Below are 21,176 nucleotides of genomic sequence, written 5' to 3' on the forward strand. Positions count from 1 at the left end.
CCTCCGAGCTCTCCTCATTTCAGCTGTGGATTAAGCACAGTGGTGGTGCATGAGGTGGGCATTTTCCATCACTGTAGCGCAGCCAGCTCTGCAAAGGCATGCATCACCCTGTAACGACCCATGGCATGCTGCGTGCTTGCGTTGCACTGGGCCAGGGTTGGGGATGAATAAACAGATTCTCTGCATATAATATTTTAGGCAAAAAGACCAACTTCTAACAGAGGTCAGAATATGGTGATGAAGTAGGTACAGATCTCCTGCGGGCATTAAGGGGAAGCAGCTCCATCCACTGCAGACCCATCCTGTCTCAAAGCTGTGATTTGCCCCTCTCATTCCTCCCTCTCATCTCCTTCTATTCATTCACCTGGAATTTACCATGCCTGGCCCCTTCTCCATCCCATACTGCAAGTGGCAGACACAGCTGGTCAGCATCACCCACCTTCCAGCTGCCTCTGTTTAAGGCCACAAAAAGGAAAAGAGGCTGTGGGTCACCCCAGCCCTGGCTTACTGCAACCACCTACCAGCTGTACAACCCCTCCTGCCTCAAGGACTGACATAATTTGGCACAGCGCTCACCAGAATGGTGCTGTCTGTACACACGCATGTTTAACACCTCACCAAGTGATCCTGATTCAAGCAGGGCTCACCCACCGTCATCTGACATCATATTACATGTGCCTCATCCTCTCTGATGGCACATTTCTGTTTATGGTAAGGGAACATGACTCTTCCAGGAGGGCATATCCCAGGCACAGGGAGATTCCTAGCGGGGATATGCCCTCACTGGTTGGCTGCAAGAAGATGGAGGATTTTTTAGCTCTCTGGAAAGGGACTAGCTGGGAAGCGGTGACAGGGAAATGGTCTTGTAAAGTACCCACCCTGTGCATGGAGCAGATGGCACAGAGGCATCGGAGGAGCCCTGTAAACAACCAGTTAAGCTTTAGCCACAAGCTGTTTCAGCTGCTTCAAATATAGCCTGTATAACCTTCCAGCTGGGGCTGGAAAACATCAGGTCTGCTCTGCCTGCAGGGCTTTGTGAATTTGTATATTCTGAACTATTGCCAGGCGTAACTTTGGTGCTGGAGAGATCAATGCTGCACCCTGTGCAGCGCATCAGTAAGGCACAGACTTATCCATGGAGGAGGGAAGCTGGGGAAATTCCCTCCCACTCAAAACTATTTCTTGGCTCTTTACATTAGTTATCAGCCCTTGGGAATATATTTTCCTCTCTCCGTACTTTTCTGTGGTCTGCATTATCATTTGCTAAATATTAGCACGTGCTATTTATCATGAGGTCCACAACCCTTGTCCGCTCCAGGGAGTTTGTGACTAAGTCACAGCAATAAATTTTCTGATATTCTATAGGCTTTATAGCACTAAGAGGCGCACAGCTGAAATTTTTATCTCAGAGCCTTCAACCCCTAATCTCACAGTGAAACCTTAGTCACCAAAGGCAGGGAGGATGCACACGAACGCAGGTTGTTAGCGGATTCAGAGTCAGGCTCCAAGTCTGCTTACTAATAATGATGATTACTTTGGCTCCACTGGTTTTATAACATGTTTGAAAGGTTCAGGGAAACCACATTATCTGCAGCTCCCTTTCAACAGCATGTCTGGTTCATAAGAGCTGCCAGGCAAGCAAAGGAAACAGGGTGTGTTTGTGGACTGGGAATCAGTTATCATAACATCATAGTGACCAAAATGAACACCATGGTCTACAATTACTGCTGTTCCTCTGTGTTTATTGCAGAACAGGATCGTCTGAGACCTGACTGAAAACCTGTTGACTCCACTGAAAGATTTTGCAGCAGGTCCTAGGACCCGCTTGGACATCATCCCTTACTGACCTGCTTTGCCCAGCGTGTTCAGGGAGTTTGGCCTTTCTCCCTGCAACAGCTGTTGTCTAAGAAGGGATTCAACCTTGACTAGAAAGGTTACTCCAACACCTCCTAATTTCTGAACCCCAAAGCCCCTTTCAGACTCATTCTTGGTTAATGACTAGAAATGCTCCAGCTTCTCCTGACTACAGGATATGATCCCAAGCACCTTCAAAGCAAAGCAGAGTTCAGACTGAACTGGGAACATTAAATAAAGAGTATTAGGGTTTTTTTTAATTAAAGAAATAAATTACATGTTACTTGAATGTACATGTCCAAAAGAAACACTGCTCTGAGGAGTCTGTATTTTTCAAAGTTATTAAATTAGGACAGCTTGGTTTCCACCACCAATCTAAATAACGGTGGATGTTGCCCAACAACTTCTTTTTCCTTCCAAACAGGCTGAGAAATCACGGGCAAAGTCATTAGTATCAGAGAGGAGACATCCTCCTGCCCTGAATGTACCGGATAGCGATACATGGAGCAGCTGCTGCTCTCTGAGAAGGGGAGCCCAGGAAAAGGACAAGAGAAGACTTGTTGAGCGGCTGAGTGGCCGTGTCCCACGTGCAGAGGGAACAATTGGCATTAGCAGGTTTTTCTTTGCGACCTTATGGCAACAAAAACAAGAGGAAGAACTGGACAAAAATATCTGAGAACAGCCTATGAGCAAAAATGGGGTGGCTTCCCCTGCAGCGGCAGGGCATAGCCCTCTCCTCTATCCCTCTCTTGCTCTCCCACTATCATGGGAGCCAAGGCAGAAAACGTTCCCAAGTTCAGGGTTCGCTGGCCATTCTCTGGCCAATGCAAGACTCACTCTCCATCACACAAGGGCCGGACTGTCTCAACACTTCCCCTGTAAGAGATTGTTTTGCAGCCCTGTAGCCCTTTCTGGCAGGAAAGCTGTCCTGATCTGGAGCAGGGATGTTTCTAAGTATGCCAAGCTCCTGAATGCAGTAGCCTGTTATCCCAGAAAGACTGAAGAATAAACAAAGAGGGACTGGAAGAATAATGATCAATAAACCTCCTTGATCTGGAGGTCAAATCCAGGGCATATTTATATTAATAAACTAAAGGGCTTAAGCACTGGCTTGCAATTGTACGCATGTTGTAACTAACAAAATTCCCAGAGATATTTTGGCCTGTGCCCACCCAAACAGCACCCTGGCATGGTCCAGGGGACAGCACGGCCAGGGGACTTTTCACTGCAGACAGTCTGGGTATAAAGAGTTTGTCTCTTCAAATGAAAGCCATGCTGTGCCACTTGCCCTTAGGGCCAGAGAATGTTTTTACCGCACAAGTGTAGCCCACGTGGACTCTCTCCTAAACACAGTTAAATATCCCAACTGGTGCAGAGCAGCGGCCGCTGTGGTGCAAAAGGGATGCCTGGCAGGTTGTAGCTGCCTCCTCGATGTATCCAGACTCATCCCCTGCCCTCTCTGCTGCCTGGGAGACACAAAGGAGGCAGAAGATGCCGGGGGATGCAAGTCAAGGGGATTACCCCTGGCACAGGGATTTCCTACTGGCAGGCACCAAACCAACACCAGTAGCTCCCAGGATGCCTCCGTGGTGCAGGGACAGTGAAGTGGCCAAGCCATGGCATGCTGCAACACATCTGCTGGCAGATGGTGCCAACGGGCTCAGAGCCAGCTGGAAGGGACTCTAACTAGGCTGTGCTGGCTTCTGCCGAGATCAGGGCTGGGTAGTCCCCAGGGAGCCTTCCAGGCTGTGGGGTCTAGCTGGAAGCTACATGCACTAAATGCTTTGCTTCGCTGGAGAGAAGAGAGTTTCCCTGTGTTACTGGGGGTGTTCACTCCACCAGAGGGTCCCTGGTCCTTTCTCCAGGTGACACAGGTTGTCCAAGCAAGCAGCTTCTTGTCGAGCCAGAACATGTCCTCCAAATCAGGCAGGACCTCCCATGCTTGAATAAGGCTGTTGGGGTAACACACCTCCAGGCATGTGAGGGCCATGCTGTGGTCAGCTGTGCCCTGGCAGCGCAGGGTGCACACAGGACAGCCGGGCAGTCAGAAGGCAGGAGGGTTTTGGAGGTGCTCACAGCTCCGCTGGTGTCACTGCAGCTGCTTTTGTGTGGACAAACATCCCACAGAGCTGGTGTGCAAAATATGGTCCTGCCAGAGCACTCTGCTTTACTACAGTGCATATATATCACCAGGAGCTTTTGACTGCAGAAAGTTGTTATTCTTGGGTTGGTACAAAGCATTTCTGGTTGCAAATTATCATGTTTTCCATGTTATAGACTCTAGTCCTAACCCCAAACCCTTGCTTCTGAGCTGGGTAAGTTTCCACTGAAATAAAAAGAATGGGAAAGTTTTTCTTTTATCACTAACTGGGAAAAGGAAATGCCCTTCAGAAGGACATGGATTCCTTTGATGTCTCAAAATAGAGAAGAGGCTCTTTGCTCTTCTGTGCCATAAGAAGGATAATACTGCCATGTCCATTTTGGGGATCTGTTTTCAAAGATGGCTAAAAACAAGAAATAAATAGCAACACTAGCCTTCTCTCTCTTGCATTCTTGCTGTCCTCCACAGGGACAGCTGCCAGAGCAATGAAACTATATTAGGACCACTGCATCCCTTAGAAAAAGATAAACCCCTTCCAGGGTTTCATCTTTGCACAGTGACAAGAAGGGGGGGAGTCAGTATTGGATTCAGACACCCGCATTTAGGTGTCTGCAATGTAAATGTCCACATGGGTATTAGGTTTGTGAGCTCCCATTATTATCAGCACTGATCTGGTCTTTACAGTCTGAGAATAATTCAGCTGGTCAAATACCCAGTTAATGATCCAGTTAAACATGAGTGTCCAGTGCTTTTGAAAGGCCCTAGGCTGAAAAATCAGAGACAGGGTGTGCAAATATTAGGCAGGACCTATAAATAAAACAAATTGTCTACAATATCATCATGTGTGTATACAAGGGCAACTCAGCTCTAGGTATCTAGTCAGTACAAAACCAAGTTTCCTTGGCTCACTGGCTACAGCAGGAGCTTTGATATCTCATTGACTTCTAGACAGCTACGTTCAGTATCAGTATCAAAACCTGAATCCCATCCTGCAAAACTGGGTACAAGCCCACTGAAGAATAAGAACCCTTCAGAAGAGACATTACTTCCCGAAAGCAGATATTATTGAACTATATACCTAATTTTTGTCTTTTCTGGTAATAAGATGTGAAACTGTCAAAGACTAGTAAGTTTAAAAAGAAAAAGATTTGAAGCAATTTAGTAAACTTATAATCAACAAGGTGCTAGAACTTCATTTAAACTTCGTGAGGTTTGAAGACTCAGAAAAGCAATGACAAATAGTTGTTGAAAATATGTAATTTTGTAGAAAACACCCTCAAGATAAGAATTATCTGACCTAACTTAGATGTCAACAATGCAAATATTCACACTTGGTCTAGTTACCATGGGTTGCTTTAAAAACAAAAGAGAGAAATAAGCACTTGTAAGGTACCTGAGATATCTACTTGAAAATGAGATGAACTGCAACCTAGAAATGCCTATTTCTTTTCATATACTGACTACAAAGGGAGGCCAGCATATCTAGTCCATATGTAGCTGATTATACTGTAGACGGCTACATCTGGTCAGCATTAGACCGTGTTTAATAACATACCTATTTGCAACGGCATTCCTATTCAGATCAATATGTCTATGCACTTAGTACTCCATCCCTCTATTTACACTCAAGATTGCATCCACTGCTAGTCCAAACCTTTAGTCTTGAACTTCAAAAGCATCTGTAGGCTGGACCCAGCTATACTGAGATCTACGACTCGCTCAGTAAGGTCCCTCAGGAAAACACAACTCACCAAGCCAGGACAAGACACCTGAGATGCAGTTAGAGACATGGCGTTCCCTCCAAGAAGTCTGCAGAGGAGTGCTTACAGAGAAACAGAGAGGAATCATTACAAGTCCCTTCACTTAGGAAAATATTTTTGCCCTAACCAACATGTCAGTGCTAATGATGAAATACATTTCCTTGAATAAAACCTATCTGCTCAAGACTTCAGGAAACACATTTACAAAGAGCCATCATGCCAAAAAGTAAAGCAGTTCGTATGATCCTGAATTCAAGAGCGAGCCAGCCTCGCATATGTGAAAGGCTGGTGAACCTTTTTGCCGTCTGGGACAGGTAAATCATTTCTTGCCCCAGTCCAGCTTGAAAGTCAAAAAGCCTGGCTCAGCCGTGAGTGTGTCGGCATCCCAGGGTATGGGGCGCAGTTTCTTGGCCAGCTGCAAAAGGAAGGTAAGTCAGTCATCCAGATCGATAAAGCAGCAACTTGTACTGTTATTAGAAGCCTGCCTCCCCATCTGGAAATTAAATGCAAACATATGCATAAGCCTAAGTGTTGCTTAAGAGAAAATCACTACCCTGACAATGCTGAATGGGAACAGGAAGGAAAGAAAAACAAAAAATACAAACCAATATCTGTGCCTTCCGTTTCATTTTCTTTACTGTCAGAGGCACCCTCATTTTTAATTAAGCACAACTTAGGGGACTAAGAATGATGAGGTGAGGAAGGAAATAAAATCCATTTGTTTGTTAATACTGTAATATGCTAAGAACCATCTGACAGAAAATTTACATTACACACGTTCCAACTCCAATTTACTGGGTGGCTCAATCCCCTCAGAAGAGAGCCACAACACAGCACTGACATCCTATACTTCATTCTTCACCAATACCCAAGGCATCTGCAGAAGGTTTTGATAATCTCTAATAGCACAGAGGAGAAAATTTGCCTTTCTTACTTGTGGGAATCGGGTACAGCTTTCACACAGCAGAATTCAGACCCTTTGATAAATATACAGCACGTTAAAAAATGTGTGTTAGTATGTAATCCTAGGATAAATCCTGGATGGTTTGTTTTTTTCACTGAAAAAACATAGGGGAGAAGAGAATTTAATATTAGTTATTTTTAATAGTAGTAAGAATTATAACAATACTTCAGAAGAATCAAAAAAATGAAAGAGAAATGTGAGATAGTCATTGAATTCATGACTGAGTGAATTATCGTGACAACAATGGATATGTCAGGCAGGAGCTTAACACCTGATCTTTCCAAAGCTTCCTGTCAATAAAGTTCAACAGCAACTGTAGGCACTGAAAGCAGAGACTCATCACATCTGTGTGATCATGTCTGCACTAGATGCATAAACTGAAAGCCCAAGGGAGGCGGTGAGGCTGCTGTTCTCTCATGCCAGATGCTGAGCAAACAGCCCTAGGACCTGCAGCCTAACCACACAAGGCAGGAGGAAGTCAAATGACTGCCCAGTACCAAAGAGCTGGTGACAAATCAGGGTTAAGAAGAAAGCCTCTTGGCCTTAGGCCAGCGCCCATCCACTGGGCCGTGCTAACTACCACGCCTGCCCAAAAATAAAGAGACAGCACTTGTTGATAAGGAGGAGGGGGAAGAAATGTGGTAGGGTTTTGCCCTTTTATGAGCTGATCTATTTTCTTTCTAATTTTTCATGTACCCTTGTAAAAAAGGCATTTCTTGTCTATTCCAAGAGGTGTTTTTTTCTTCTGAAGGAAATACTACAAGAATTTCATCAAAGCTTGAAGCAAATAAATATGATCTAGGGACTAGATAGTGCAAGTCACATCTACAAACTAGTCCCTGATACATACCTCCCAGGTCACTGTGAGCTATGAGCATCCAGACTGAGGCAACTTTTGGCCAGCTAGGGAACAGGCCTGTGGGACTCCAGACGGACCTGCGTACCAGGTATCTTCCTCTCCCTGAGGCTCTAGCTTGGACTGCAATGGAGTGACACCCATTCAAAAAAGAGACCTCCAAGTCTCTGACCTCACTCCTTCGCTCCTTCCCCTGAAGGCACGGACACCAAGGGTCCCCCTACTTGGATTAACCAGCCTCCAGAGTCTTTGCAGGCAGCTGTGAGATGGCTTTTAAAGATAAGAGATAGCCCAGGGTGGCCTCATGGGTTAGGAATTTAGTTAAATATCTTCTAAAGGGATTTAGTAGGATTTGCTTCATTGTTTATATTATGCAGTATCAGTCATCCTTAAGGCCCCAGGCCTTTGTATGAGTAAGGCTGGGAACACAACCAGCCAGCAAGGGATGATAATACTGTCCCCCATGATCTTGTTTTCCCCATGCAGAAATGCTTCTCTATTCTGACATTCAGAAATTGCTACTGTCCTTGGCTCAGTTCACCTAAATGAGGGAAAATAAGTGAAATACTGAGCAGCAGGATACTTGGGACTGAACCTCCAGAGAGAGAGTCAGCTTTTCTTCCCGGGTAGTGGTGCTGGTGCTGCACGATGCCGAAAAAACAGCCATTGCTAATATACGGCAAAGAAATTGTAAGTCCCCACTGGCCCCCAGGGGAAGAATAATCATAAGCCTGCTCAGTGTTTGTTAAAAGTTATAGGTAATTATGGAAAAGAGCAACAAAAAGACAATTGAGTGACTGGACAGGTTGATTTATGAGGAAAGATTAAAGGAGCTGAACATGAATGGCTTAGCTAAACAATGACTAAAACAGGACATGAAAAGTAGCCACTGTCAACAGTATTTGAAGTGTCTGTCTGAAGGTGCATTAACTGTTTGTGTGCATACACTTTGAATAAATGGAGGTCATGGAATGGAGGTAGAAAAAGTAGATGCCAGTTGAATGTTTAGGAAAGTTTCTTGAAGAACAAGACTGCTGGGGTGTAACTCCCATGGCAATCTCCTCTCCACTGTAATTGAAGGTGGGGTGCCCCCCAAAAGGTCATCTGCGCTGAGCAGACATTACCTAAGGAACTTTTTGGAGGCCTCTACTCTTAAATGCCTCACTGGCATCCCCATCTCTAAGCACAGGTGCAGGGATGACCAGACACCAAGAGTGTAAAAGTCCATTCCAAGACCTCCATACAGCCAGAAGATAAAATATCCATGACTTGGGCCTCAGAGATCAAACAGAAATGCAAGAAAATGTTTGAAGTTGGGGAAAAGAGTGGTTCTCTGGACTTCTCTCGTTCCACTGAAAGATGAAATGGGGCTGGGCATGTTCCTGGGTAGTGGGAAGACACGGAAATGTCAGCCTCGGCACCCTACCATCACTTTGCCTCTCCCAGCCGAGCACTTGGACTGGAACAAGAGAAACGCTCTTTAGCGACACATGGCTGAAGAGACCCAGGTTGGCCATCATTCAGCTGTTATAAATCACATAAGTCATGTAAGTCGTATAAGGCAAAGCATCCTCCTTCCTGCCTCGTTCAAGCAGGGCAGGGGGGTGTTAACGGCTGCCTGCTACGGAGCTCCCTCCCTCGTTGTTTTGGCCGTGGAGAGCCACAGCTCAGGTTCGAAACAGGAAAAAAATAGAAGTTATCTTGCCACATCCTGCTGCTTTCTTTTCATCTCATGTAAGAAAGGATTAGGCAGGAAATACTGCATGGTGAAAAGCCCACCTGGAGAACAAAGCATGGATCTACTTGTCTAACAAAGTCACCACAGAATATACACTGATAAGCTACTAGGTAGGGAGGAGGCATGCACAGGTAAGGCCACAGAATAAGCTAATAAGTCACCACTGATAAGCTACTAGGTAGGGAGGAGGCATGCACAGGTAAGGCATTATGTTGCTAGATCTTAGGTTCAGCTCCTATGACACAAACCCTTGTGTAAATGTTGTCTCCATGCATAAAATTAGACTAATACTTTCTCCAAGAGTCTGCCTGGCCCTGCCTATGTAACCACTGTATTACTCATAGCAGGGACTGCTTCTTAATAAGTGAGTGCATTGCACAACGGGACAGTCCTTGCTGAGGCCTGTAGGCATGGCAGCATTGTGTAAATCATTAGTGCACTTCGCAGCAATTAAATACACATTTGATGCCCATGTACCTTTCATCAATGGGCTACAGGCACCCCTGAGTGGCTGTTACTGTTATTCTATTTCAGCAGCAGCTCACAAACCCCAATTGTACCAAGGGACACCACCACGGAGGTCACATATATTTGCACGTTTGGTGGCTTTCACAAAATTGCTATTTATTTCCCCTCTCCGTCCCACTCTTCCTGTTCTCTTTTCATGGTCAGGAACAAGGATTTTCCAAATCCCAGAGAATTTTCTGTTTGCTTCACATTAAAGTGGAGAAAGAGAAGAGAGGACAGCTAGAAAACAGCAGGGCAGTGGTACATGCACAGCAGAGAAATGTGCACGTGCTTGCAGAAAGACACCAGCTGTGAATCCTTCTATAAACAGTGCAAGGGAATGGCATTGTCTTGGTACATTTTCAAAGAGGAAAGGCAAATACATATGTGATCCATGCAAATATATCTTAATTGGTCATGGTGTCAAACTCTCCCTTTAAATTTAATCTAATGAGTGTTTCACTGAGCTGTCAGCAATCTCCAGTAGCCTCCAGGCACTAATGAGTTAGCATCAAGGTGTCAATGCTTTTGGCATTAACCTCAATTAGGAGGAGTTAGGGTGATCACTGAATGAGGGGTCAGCCATTCATTGCTGAGACATTCCTCTGGCTATAGCCTGCAGTCTCCTGCATGAAAGGGGCTGGCAGACTGGCTGCCTACTGCCTTCTCAGTAAAAAAGACTCATACGTGGCAACATTACTGTTAATTACTATATTTGAAACCTGTGCAGGTCTGGACAGGCACGGAGAATCAACAGTAACCCTATTTAATGAGGTTATTCAATGAGGTTCCCAGGTAAAAGAATAGCCTGTGACAATAAAATGGTGAATATCTACCACTTATTCATGGCCAGAACTTTTAAAAGAACACCGTTAAGGGAGTCAGTACAACAAAGAAAAAAAAGGCTGGACAGCAGGGTTATGCTTACAGAAAAAAAATCACTGTATAGATAACCCATGTAACTTTAATTCTGCTCCATTTATCTCTCTCCAGACTTCCTGAAAGATTCCCTTTAGATAAATTACATTCAGATGTCATCTTGCACAATCAGTCTCAGGTAGATCTGCTTTTCTGGGGTGAAATCATGGATGGATCACAACTGCTTTCAAGGCTGTGTCCTCCCTATTCAAGCGGGGAGGTCTCAGGACAGCCAGGCAGACCCCCAGATCCACCCCCAGCCTGAAATCAGTTCTCCAGTTTGTAGATTGCTGTTCAACCCCAAGGACATGTGCATATTTATGCCAGAGGAAATCAGTCAATGAGCAAATCTGTTTAGAAACCTCAAAGGTTTGCCAGCCACCATAAAATCTTGGTTACGTTACAGTTTAGCATTACAGTTATTACAATAGAAACTCTGGGTCCCTTCTAAAACATTTCTTAAATTTCTAAATTTCTAAAATATGTGGATAATACCAGAATGAAAAAAGTCCCACCTGCCTCCTTCCCATCCTTGCCATCACCCACTCCACCATGACAGTCCAACCATTCTTCCCTGCATCCAGCCATGACTGTAACTCCAGCAGCCCCTAGGCAGGAGCAGCACGGACCCTGAGCAAAATGACCTGCAGCAGCCCCTTACACTCAACGTGAACGTCACAGCAAACCCCTGATGCACTCCCCTGTGACTTTTAGACCGTGGTCCTTATCAACTAAAACAAAACCAAAAAAAATAGAGATAAAAGGAATAAAGGCCTCAGGTGCACACACCTTGTGAACAGTGTGGGTCAGGGGTTGCAGAGTACTTTAGCTAACTCTTTATGAGATTCTTCTTTTTTTCCATAGTAGAAGCTCTATATGTTTCCCAGTAATGGCAGAGATGGAGGACCACAGCAGCAGGCTTGCAAACCTTGCCTAATTGTAAGGCGGCACTTGTCTTACAGCTCATTCTGCTTAGGATCATCGTAAAAGTTGTCCTTTGAACTCCCTCTCTGCTTCCTCCAGCCCATTCTCCTTCCTCCCCATCCCCAAGGCAATGATTTTTATCTCCAGGTCTCCATTTCTTCTCTGCAAGAATCAAAGGGCTTTCAAGCCTTTCCCTTGAGGTGACAGCATTACCTGCTCCTCCTCTACCTGAAATGCAGAGCTCTGCTTCCTCAGAATATTTATTTGCCCTAATCTATGTCAGACACAGGCTCGTTCTGCCCTGGTAATGAAGAGTTGCTGTGTCTGGGCCAGCCAGGCCAGACGTGTTCGGACTCTTCTGGATGTGTGATTCAAAACAAGCTACAGTGAGTTGTACAGTAAGCAAAGAGCAACAGGAGCAGCATAATGATTACCTAATTTACCAAGCTCCATCTTAAAACTAATCAGGCTGTTTGTGCCTTTTCTAATTACCAGCTAAATTTGTTCCTGGCCATGTCACTCACATTTCACATTGTTGTGTGATCACTAACGTTAAACCTAAACAGTTCTTTGTCTCTATAGCATACTCCTCCTTGATGTAAGATGGCAGAGTTGCTATAGTCTCTGTTATTAGCAGGTACCTCCAAGCCCATTAGTAAAGCGTGTACACCACTCACTTTAGCATGGGTCAGCAAAAGAGATGGCATCTTGCCTTTGCCCTCAGGTAATCCATGATCTCCCACAGATCTGTGCCATGAATCCGAATTATGAGTCTTGCTGACTGAGGGGTTTCCTTCTCTGCTTCTCTCTAAGATCCAGGAAACTGCATCCACAAAAAATTGTTAAGACATAACCAAAGAAGACAAAGTCACAGCCTCAGAAGTTGGAAAATGTCAGCCTTAAGTTTTGTGCTTACCCATCGTGGTGCAGTCTTTAGTTACACTGCCACATGGTTTTTTAACAGGTTCTGTGAAGTATGAGTATTTCTGAAAGTGAGGTCTAAGTTTCTGAAAGGAGGAACAAGCTCCTTGGTTTTCCTTCCCCTGGATGGAAATGTGTAAAAGGCTGAAAGGAGGTTTAACAAGTCCATTTGCTTGCAGGAATAGGCAACAGATGGTACATCACCACTGAAAATCTACTCTGCCCCCTCTCCCATACCAGTCCCTGAGTGTCTACAACAAATCTGACCTGGAGAACAAAAGACCAAAAGAATAAAAACCTGAAAGCCAGTCAAAGAAGACAGCAAAGGTATTGACCCCATCCTAGCTCCTAGAAACATCAAGAGAATTTATAAAGGTGAAATGTAGAAAGTGGACCTCAATCCCATGCAAATCCAATTAAAAGGAAAATCATTCTCCAAACCCAAGTCTGGAGACTGATATAACCCTGAGCTGGAGTGCAAGACACCGAGCTGCTATTTGAGAACTTTTTCAGCACTAACACTCCTGTCTGGCTACAGGTAATTTCTCAAGGTTCAGAGGAAGAAATCCCCCTTAAGAACTTAAATAAGCATCACATTCATCTCTAGTGTGGATAAATCTATGATAATTGGAGATCCAGTCAAACAGTGGGAGTGGAAACCAATAAATGTAAGGAGAAAACACTGCTATTATCATTATCATGTAGCAGTGATAATTTTGATCAAAAGGAGCATTTGCGTAAGAACATGGTGGTTGAAAGCCGTCTAACCAGGTACAGATATCTGCATTGTAGAGGTCCTACACGTAGATAACAATATCTCAGCTAAGCACCAGAAGCTCCCTTTATAGGCAGTACAGGAGAACTGTTGCTTCAAATATGCACTTCATCTCTTTCAGGCACCTACTTTAGGATGAGATGATTTGTGCCTCAAAAGCAGCTGTTTCTCTCCATTACTTGTAAAAGGAATTTTTCTCAGATGGGAATGTCTACACTATAAATCTCTATGGCTTATGTGTCCACGCTTGGTCAGATGAATCCCACTTCATGAATTTTTCATTATTGCAGTCATTACGTGAGGACTGGATAGCTTTTTAAAAAATACACTATAGCTTGAAGAGGAGCATAGGATTGATACAAAAATTACTGGACAAACTTCTGTTATCTTAGGAAAATAAGACAGAGGATTTGAACAGATGTCCCAAACCACCTCTGAACCCAGTGTCTTGACATTGAAAGTAGCCACATACAGGAATTATTATATATCATTATTCTGTTCTTTATTTATTTGGTAGGTCAAACTATGTGGCCATGAGTTTTAAATCTACATGTTTGTGAGTTCTGCTTTACAGTATGACACAAGAATCACAGTTAAAGAGACATTATCAAACATTATACATTCAGATTAACGTCCCTAGAGCTAGGTTGCCGAAAATGTTTACTTGTTTGTAAACATCAATTTTATTTCAACTTTTGAAGAAAGGAAGTCTGCATTATACATTCTGTGTCTCTCTTTCTCTAGCAAGTCCCTGTCTGCATCGCTGCGTTTCAAAAGGTTCTAAAAGGCTTTTGTTTTTTTCTTGGAATCTGGAATTTCTCCTTTTCTGTTTTTTGCAGATTTTGGACATTGCTTTTCATAGCAACAGAAAGCATTTTTGCAGTGATAAAAACACATTTTCTACATTCATGAATTCATAAATTTTAAGAGCAAAAGGGACCATTACATTCATCCAGCCTCAGGCGTTGATAGATTTACTGCACAGGAGCTAATGGACTAGAGCACAGACCCTTTGAGATGACAGGAGAGAATTTGTGCAGCTCTTCAGCCTCATCACCATCATGAGGGCAACTACCTCAGAGCTCTCTTGTCTAACACAGACCCTGCCTGTAGTCCAACTTGACAGAATATTTATTTAAACACAACATTTTGGAGAAAGCCAGACTGCTTTCCCAAATACCCAGAGAAAGCAAAGGTCAGCACACCCCCATCACCCCAGAGCATCTCTACCACCTCTCATTGACCCCATTTGGTCTCCCAGCAGCATCAGACACCACAAAACGGTAGACGCTGTCCCTGCGCTCATGCTTTATCCTTGACCTGCCAGGTTCTCCCATCAGGATGTGAAGCGCTTGGCCTCTGGGACTCAGCTTATTGCCTCATAAAGCAGGATGGCAAGATTATTAATGTGGCAGAACTGCAGGATTTTCCAAGCAATTTATGAGTTACCATGGCAGTTCATTAGCTCTCAGCCCAATGACTCCTTTCCATCGAGCATGAATCAAGCAGGAGGTACACACACATCTAAACACACGATGGATACTCACATCAAAAATACATCCAAGGCCGTATTTCCTCCATTTTGTCCAACGTATGTCTAACAAAGGCACTAAAAATCACCAGTTATCAGGATCGATAGCCAACCCACTGAAACACACCTAGACACAAAGAAATTCACAATCCCCATCTTTTTTTTTCCCCCCCCTCATCAGGCCATTTCTGACCAATGCCTGTATTTAAAGAATAGCAGGTACTTAGCAGAGGGTTTGCATTTACAGCCTCCATTGACTGCACAGGGAGGCAGGTCTGGCGGTCGGGACAGTAGGCACTCTGGATTGCTCCCTTCTCTTGACTTTCAGTGCTAAGAATAAGGTTTCTCTTTACACACAGACAAGCCCCTCATCCCCACTCAGGGAAGTATTTGAGAAAATATTTAACTTTCATGGTATTTATGCATGGGTCTTAAAATAAAGCACACACTTAAACACTTCCTTGAATCCAAGTGGCAATATGCGCGTGAAAAAAAAATTCAACGTAATGTTTTAATACATTGCTGAGTTAAGTCTTCAGTAGAGGCCAAAAAAACAAGTCTAACATACTAGAGAGGAAAGAGATCTAGAGAATTAAAGGGAGTCTTTGAAGGTAATAAGTGGACAATTAAGAAAATGGAAAAGGTCAGGAATATAGTAGCTTTTATCAGTAAGTACAAAACCACAGCAGTAATGACACTAGCAAGCTACCCGCAGATATTACAAATACAACGCTTTATACCAAAGAAAGACAGAGAGACAGGGAGATAGAAGACCGGGGTGAGGCAGGGAGAGAAACAGAAAGAAAGGGAGAAAGACTTCTATTAAGTCTTCGTTGCGCTATTTTTCTCAGTTGCACTAATAATTTCTTATTTGCTGTTATCCTCTAAGAGTTTCAGGGTATTTTAAAGAAAAGGCAGAGCTAAAATTTTTATATCTGCCTTTAATCACAGCTGCCACACTCAGAAAACAACCCCACCATGCGTTATGCGGTTTCCCAGAATTAACTTGCCTTCTCCTTTTTAAAAAAAATAACTAATGTATTTATTAATGCAGTAAAGGGACCTACATACTGGAAAATCCCACCTTCCGCACCGTCCCCTTAGCTAAATCTGGCTTTGGGCCAAAATTTAGTATTTCAGCTCCTGCCAAGGTTTGGGTTTGGAATGTTTTTACATTGGAGGATTTTTCATCTGTTTCCTTGGCTGGGCTAACGGGACCCTAACGCACACAAGAGATCTCTATCGCGTCGGGCTGCCGGTTACTCGCTTGTTTCAATCATCTTGTACATACGTGGTAACTTGTAGCATTTCCCTCTCAGCTAAGCGATGCCAATAGGCGTCTAACACAAGGTGCAAAGCGATATGACTGCTGACTTGAGACACTCCCACTGGCTGGAGCAATTACAACAAATTATTCAAAAAAATACAGCTGGGCAAAAAGTTAGAGGACACCTTTACTTAAAACCAGATTCATCAACAAAATCGTGCATGTCTGGCAGGAATTCTCATGTCCAATAAAACATGGAGGCTGGAGGAATGAACCTCCAAGAAATTTGGCTTAAAGAAAGCAAAGCTGTTGCCTCATCCATTGACCTCTTGGAGATCCGGGATAGGGCTCATCTCCTGCTGTCAAGTCAGAGAAGAACAGTCTGTATGTACTGACCTGAGAGACTCTTGTAGATGTTCTCCTGCCAGGGTTGGGAGATAAGTCACCTCACTAGCTGTTCAGTAGTCATTGCTCTACACAGCCAACGCTAGCATTAATGCCTGTCACAAAGTCCACCTCAGCAAAAGGGCCATGATTTCTGGTAACAACACATGAGTTTTCAATTAATATTACCTTTTGTCACCTCATAAATTACTCCCTCAACAGATTTTTTTTCATGAATTGCTATCAGCAGAAGACATATTTTTCTCTTTCCAGCCCTCCCCATGCTTTAGCACCAAAAGCAGATTCCAGCTGCCCTGTCCCCATAATTACTGAAGTTTCTCACATCGGAAATGTCTGCGTGAAGGCCCCCCTACCCACGCTGCCACGTCCACCAGTATGCTTGCTCTCACCACCTCTTCTGAAGCAGCACAGTGGGTCGGTAACAGTGATCAAGGACACATCGCAGTTTTTGTCACAGGTGAGACCAGTGACCTGGTCCAAACTGCAGAACCATGGCAGAACACTTCTGCCACACCCTGGCAGCGGGGGAGTGACAGAGAAGAGCAGACTGACTGTACTGCTTGATCTCAGAGGCGACCAAGTCACCCATTTGAAGCAGCAATGAGAAAGGCTGAACTGATGCTCAGGGAAACCCATTTTGTACACCCATCACGTTTCCCAAGCTATGCCAGGGTTACCCTGTGTCTTTCACTGCTCTCCAGTGAATGTCAGCAAAGCCGCATCCTGCGCTCCAGGGATCAAGTGCGTCCGACTACAGGAGGCGGGGAACAGGGATATGTATCTAGATACAGGTCACAGGAAAGCGCACCCAAACCAAAAGGGACAACAGTCACTTTTACCAGTCAAAGCCTGTCCCCTTTCACTCCCACAGGTTTTGTGAAAGTAGGAGAACACCATACCAGGAGCAATAATGCATGCAGCTGTATGGAAACCTGAAACAGAGATATCCAACAGGAGGTTTTCTACACTGCAATTGTTCTCTAAATCATAAGAACATCAAATTGCTTGGTTTTATCATTTCTTTTAAAAGAATGCCAGGATTTACTTCTGTCCAGCACAAGCACATGGGACTGGAATTTGATTTCTTGTTTATTTGGTTTTCGTATTTTGAAGGATTTTGCTGTTTGAGGGAAGAAATATGTGTCTGATGATCACAAAATCCAGCTCAGAGACATGTCTGAGATCATGGTTTTGAGAAGGAGCCATGGCCACCTTCAAAGGATGAGGCAGGTTTCACCCACTAAAAAGCAAAACATGCTATTTTGTGCTCTCAGGCGTGACTCATTTCCTGATGTAGTTAGGCTATGACTAGGAAAGTTATGGTCAGATTAAGAGATCATTAATGCCTTTTGTAGTGGACTTTGGGACCAGGACCACAACGCCAGAATAAGGCTGCGGAGGCCTTTGAAGGAGATATCCTCTTGGAAAAACATCATGGGGCTCTGTTTGGTTTGTCCCTGGATTTTTGAGTTATGAAGCTCCTGTTTCACTGCATTTCTTTGGTTTCCATCAAATCCCCATGAGGATAAGCTTCTCTCCAGTCTCTTTACAAGAAAAGTGATATGACATCACCACCTTCCTGGTTAGAAAATTCACAAGGCTTTGCATGGATAGCCTTGCTACTTCTTGTTACATCATTTCAAACAAAAACAAAGAAACCAAGAGAAAAAAAATTCGACCTTCCTGCCACGCCTGCCAAATGAAACAACAGCCAGACAGGAGCTCAGAGCCTGATGCTCCTGCATTTCTCTCTCTGCTCTTCAAGGTGCTGTACATCAGCCACGCTACAGCAACTATACAAAACACCATAGTGGCTCCATCTCAAATACCATCTATCAGATTCAGCATGCCGCAGTTACGCATAGAGATTGACCCATAGACCTGTTGTCTGAGGACACAGCCAGCATCTCCTCTTCTACATGCTCAGTCATCTACTCAGCAGATTCAAAATAGCACCAGAATTTCCTCTCCCAGGTGGATGTAGAAAGGAATGGATAGAGAGTCTGAACTGATCCTAGCAACAACTATAAGCAAAACCCTCAAGCAAATATTTTCAAATATATCACCTACAAATGACCAAAATGTCATCGCTGGAAGAAGACAGACCTGATGTTGTTTTCATACCACAGAGCTCAGAGAGGAACATTTTTTTCTCTGCTGCAAAATAAGATGACTAGTCAAGTAGGAGTACAGTGTCTGCTCAACACTATGACTTAAGCTCCCAACTGAGAGCTCCGACTGTTTATTTTTTTTCAAATAACAATATTTTGTTAGAAAAATGTTGCGATGTTCACCTGAAGATTTTGGGAGTGATTTTCTACTAATGCCGTGGATGAGTATGGATTGGTGATTGTCTTATTCTACTTACAAAATGAAATACAGAACAAAGTAATAAGGATCCTACTGATAACCACAACTTTGCTGCAGTCAAATGAAACAGCAGGATGCTAACATTCAGGATGTAAGCATCCACTGAGTAGATTGATTTCACCACCAGATTTTCCTGCCTTGCAGAGGCAGTGTTGAATGGGTTAACAAAATATCATTTCCATGTTTTCTGCTTTTTCTATCAAGCCAATGAGTAGAAAAAGAGACAGAATTAAATCACTCAGGTGATCCACAGAGCTTTCCCTCATTGACCAAATAAGAATCACCATAAGCCAACTGGAAGTTCAACAACTTTTTAGGTACAAGTCTTGTCGTTCTTCACACACCACTGTTCATCAAACACATACCCCAATGAGAGTTAAAGTAAGAGAATTTCGTGGCTCACCACAGGTGTAGATGACATTAAGATGCTTCCGGATGCCGGGGTAACAAGGATCTCCAAATTCATAGGTGCTGGCATATATGCTGCAGCTTCTTTTCCCATGACAGCGCTTGATCATGAGTTGGAGAGCAGTAGCCGACTGACACTCTAAAAGAGAAAAAGGATACCTGTTGGTGAATATTTGTCCATTCACATCAGAAAATGTGATAATAAAAAAATTTACCAGATGCAGACTGTGAGTTGCCTAAAAAAATTTACCAGATGCAGACTGTGAGAGCACATACCTATGAGCTTTCCATGAGTATTTAAACATCTTTTTGTTTACATGGGAAGGTGTATCTGACTCTCAAACACCTCTAATAAATTGTAAATTCATGAAAGGAAATTACCAAAAAGAACAGTGAAGAATCAGAAATCCCTATACTTCTGTAGAACGAAGGCTGCAAATAAAAGATGGCTTGTTTTCAAAGGGAAAAGGCTATCCATAATAAAAATAATTCCTTCTCACCTGGCATTTATTCTATAAATGTCTGAAAGGTCTCTAAGACAGGTACCAGTATCTTCACTTTAATAGATGGAGAAACAGTCATGGAAAAGTAAAAAGACTAACAACAGCAAATCAGTGCAGACCATGGAATAAGATCTTAGGAGTCTCAATCCAATGTATTTATCCAGAAACACTACAAGCTTCCCCATAAACTAAGAGGCTGTCATAGGAACAGAAAATACGTTAATACTACAGTTATAGTATTCACAGGGAGTTCCTGTAGATTTATTTAGCTGTCTAATAATGCAATTGATCATAGTAACATGCAGAGTTATTAGCAAATTCCCACCTCATGGGTGTAAGGGAGATGGACATTGTCATCGTGTTCGGGAAAGGGTAAAACTCTGATTTGATTTGGTTGTGTTGATTTTTTTCCAGGTTTTTATTGTTTCATTTTGAGAGGAAGAGATAGAGAGAGTTTGGGTAGGCCTTTTTAGCCTTTGTTATGTCCAGGAGAGTTGTCTCAAGTCACCACCTCTGGCCCCCTTCTGCAGACAGAGGTGATCAGTGTCCCTGTCTGCTCGTAGAAGATGTGTTGTATTTCTAAGAAGTCTAATGTCTGATTTTATTTGGTTGTGTTGATTTTTTCCAGGTTTTTCTTGTTTCATTTTGAGAGGAAAAGATAGGGAGAGTTTGGGTAGGCCTTTTTAGCCTTTGTTATGTCCAGGAGAGTTGTCTCAAGTCACCACCTCTGGCCCCCTTCTGCAGACAGAGGTGATCAGTGTCCCTGTCTGCTCGTAGAAGATGTGTTGTATTTCTAAGAAGTCTAATGAGGGTTACTATGAGGTCAAATAATTATAATGTTACCATCTACCATCTAAGTAGAAATATTCCGTTAAGTGTGTTTATTCCATGCAAGTAGAAATGTTTGTCATATCAGGAATTTAGAATATGGAAAGCTCCAAAAGTAAATATTTTCCCAAGTATTATTTTCTATCACATGGTTTGTGCCCGTTTTCTCAGCTAAGGTGAAAATGATTTGTACGGGCAAGCTCTCAAACTTTTACATGCTAGACTGATAGTTTGCTTTCACTGTCCAGCCAGGGCCAAGCACAAGGGGAAGTTGACAAGAAGACATTTCTTCAACATTAAGCTGTTGCTAAAAGCAACAGGAAAGCTACAGAGAAAGGAATACAAACCTCTTTTGGTCACTAATCAGGAGGCAGGGAAAGGGAAAATGAACCCCAAAACGTACTGAATGCCAGAACCAGCACAACAACAAAAGCCATGAGAGACACGGGAAAGCCACAGAAAACTAAGCCTGGAGGACAACATGTCTTTTTTCTCAAATCAAAGGCAGCATTTTATTTTACATGCTACAAATGACAAAAGAACAGA

General features: G+C 43.4%; 1 protein-coding gene across 1 annotated transcript in view; it reads right to left on the minus strand.

The window, feature by feature from the left end:
• The window catches only part of LOC103894466 (protein eva-1 homolog C), a 216,636-nt gene that overhangs the window by 88,097 nt on the left and 107,363 nt on the right, over window positions 1–21,176 (minus strand). The window contains exon 5 of the mRNA XM_009273862.2: window positions 19,295–19,438. Within this exon, the coding sequence (XP_009272137.1) occupies window positions 19,295–19,438 (144 nt within the window). The remainder of the gene's footprint in view (window positions 1–19,294; window positions 19,439–21,176) is intronic.

The sequence above is a fragment of the Aptenodytes forsteri genome, unplaced genomic scaffold, assembly GCF_000699145.1.
Source record: "Aptenodytes forsteri isolate BGI_AS27 unplaced genomic scaffold, ASM69914v1 Scaffold175, whole genome shotgun sequence".
Taxonomy (NCBI): Eukaryota; Metazoa; Chordata; class Aves; order Sphenisciformes; family Spheniscidae; genus Aptenodytes; species Aptenodytes forsteri.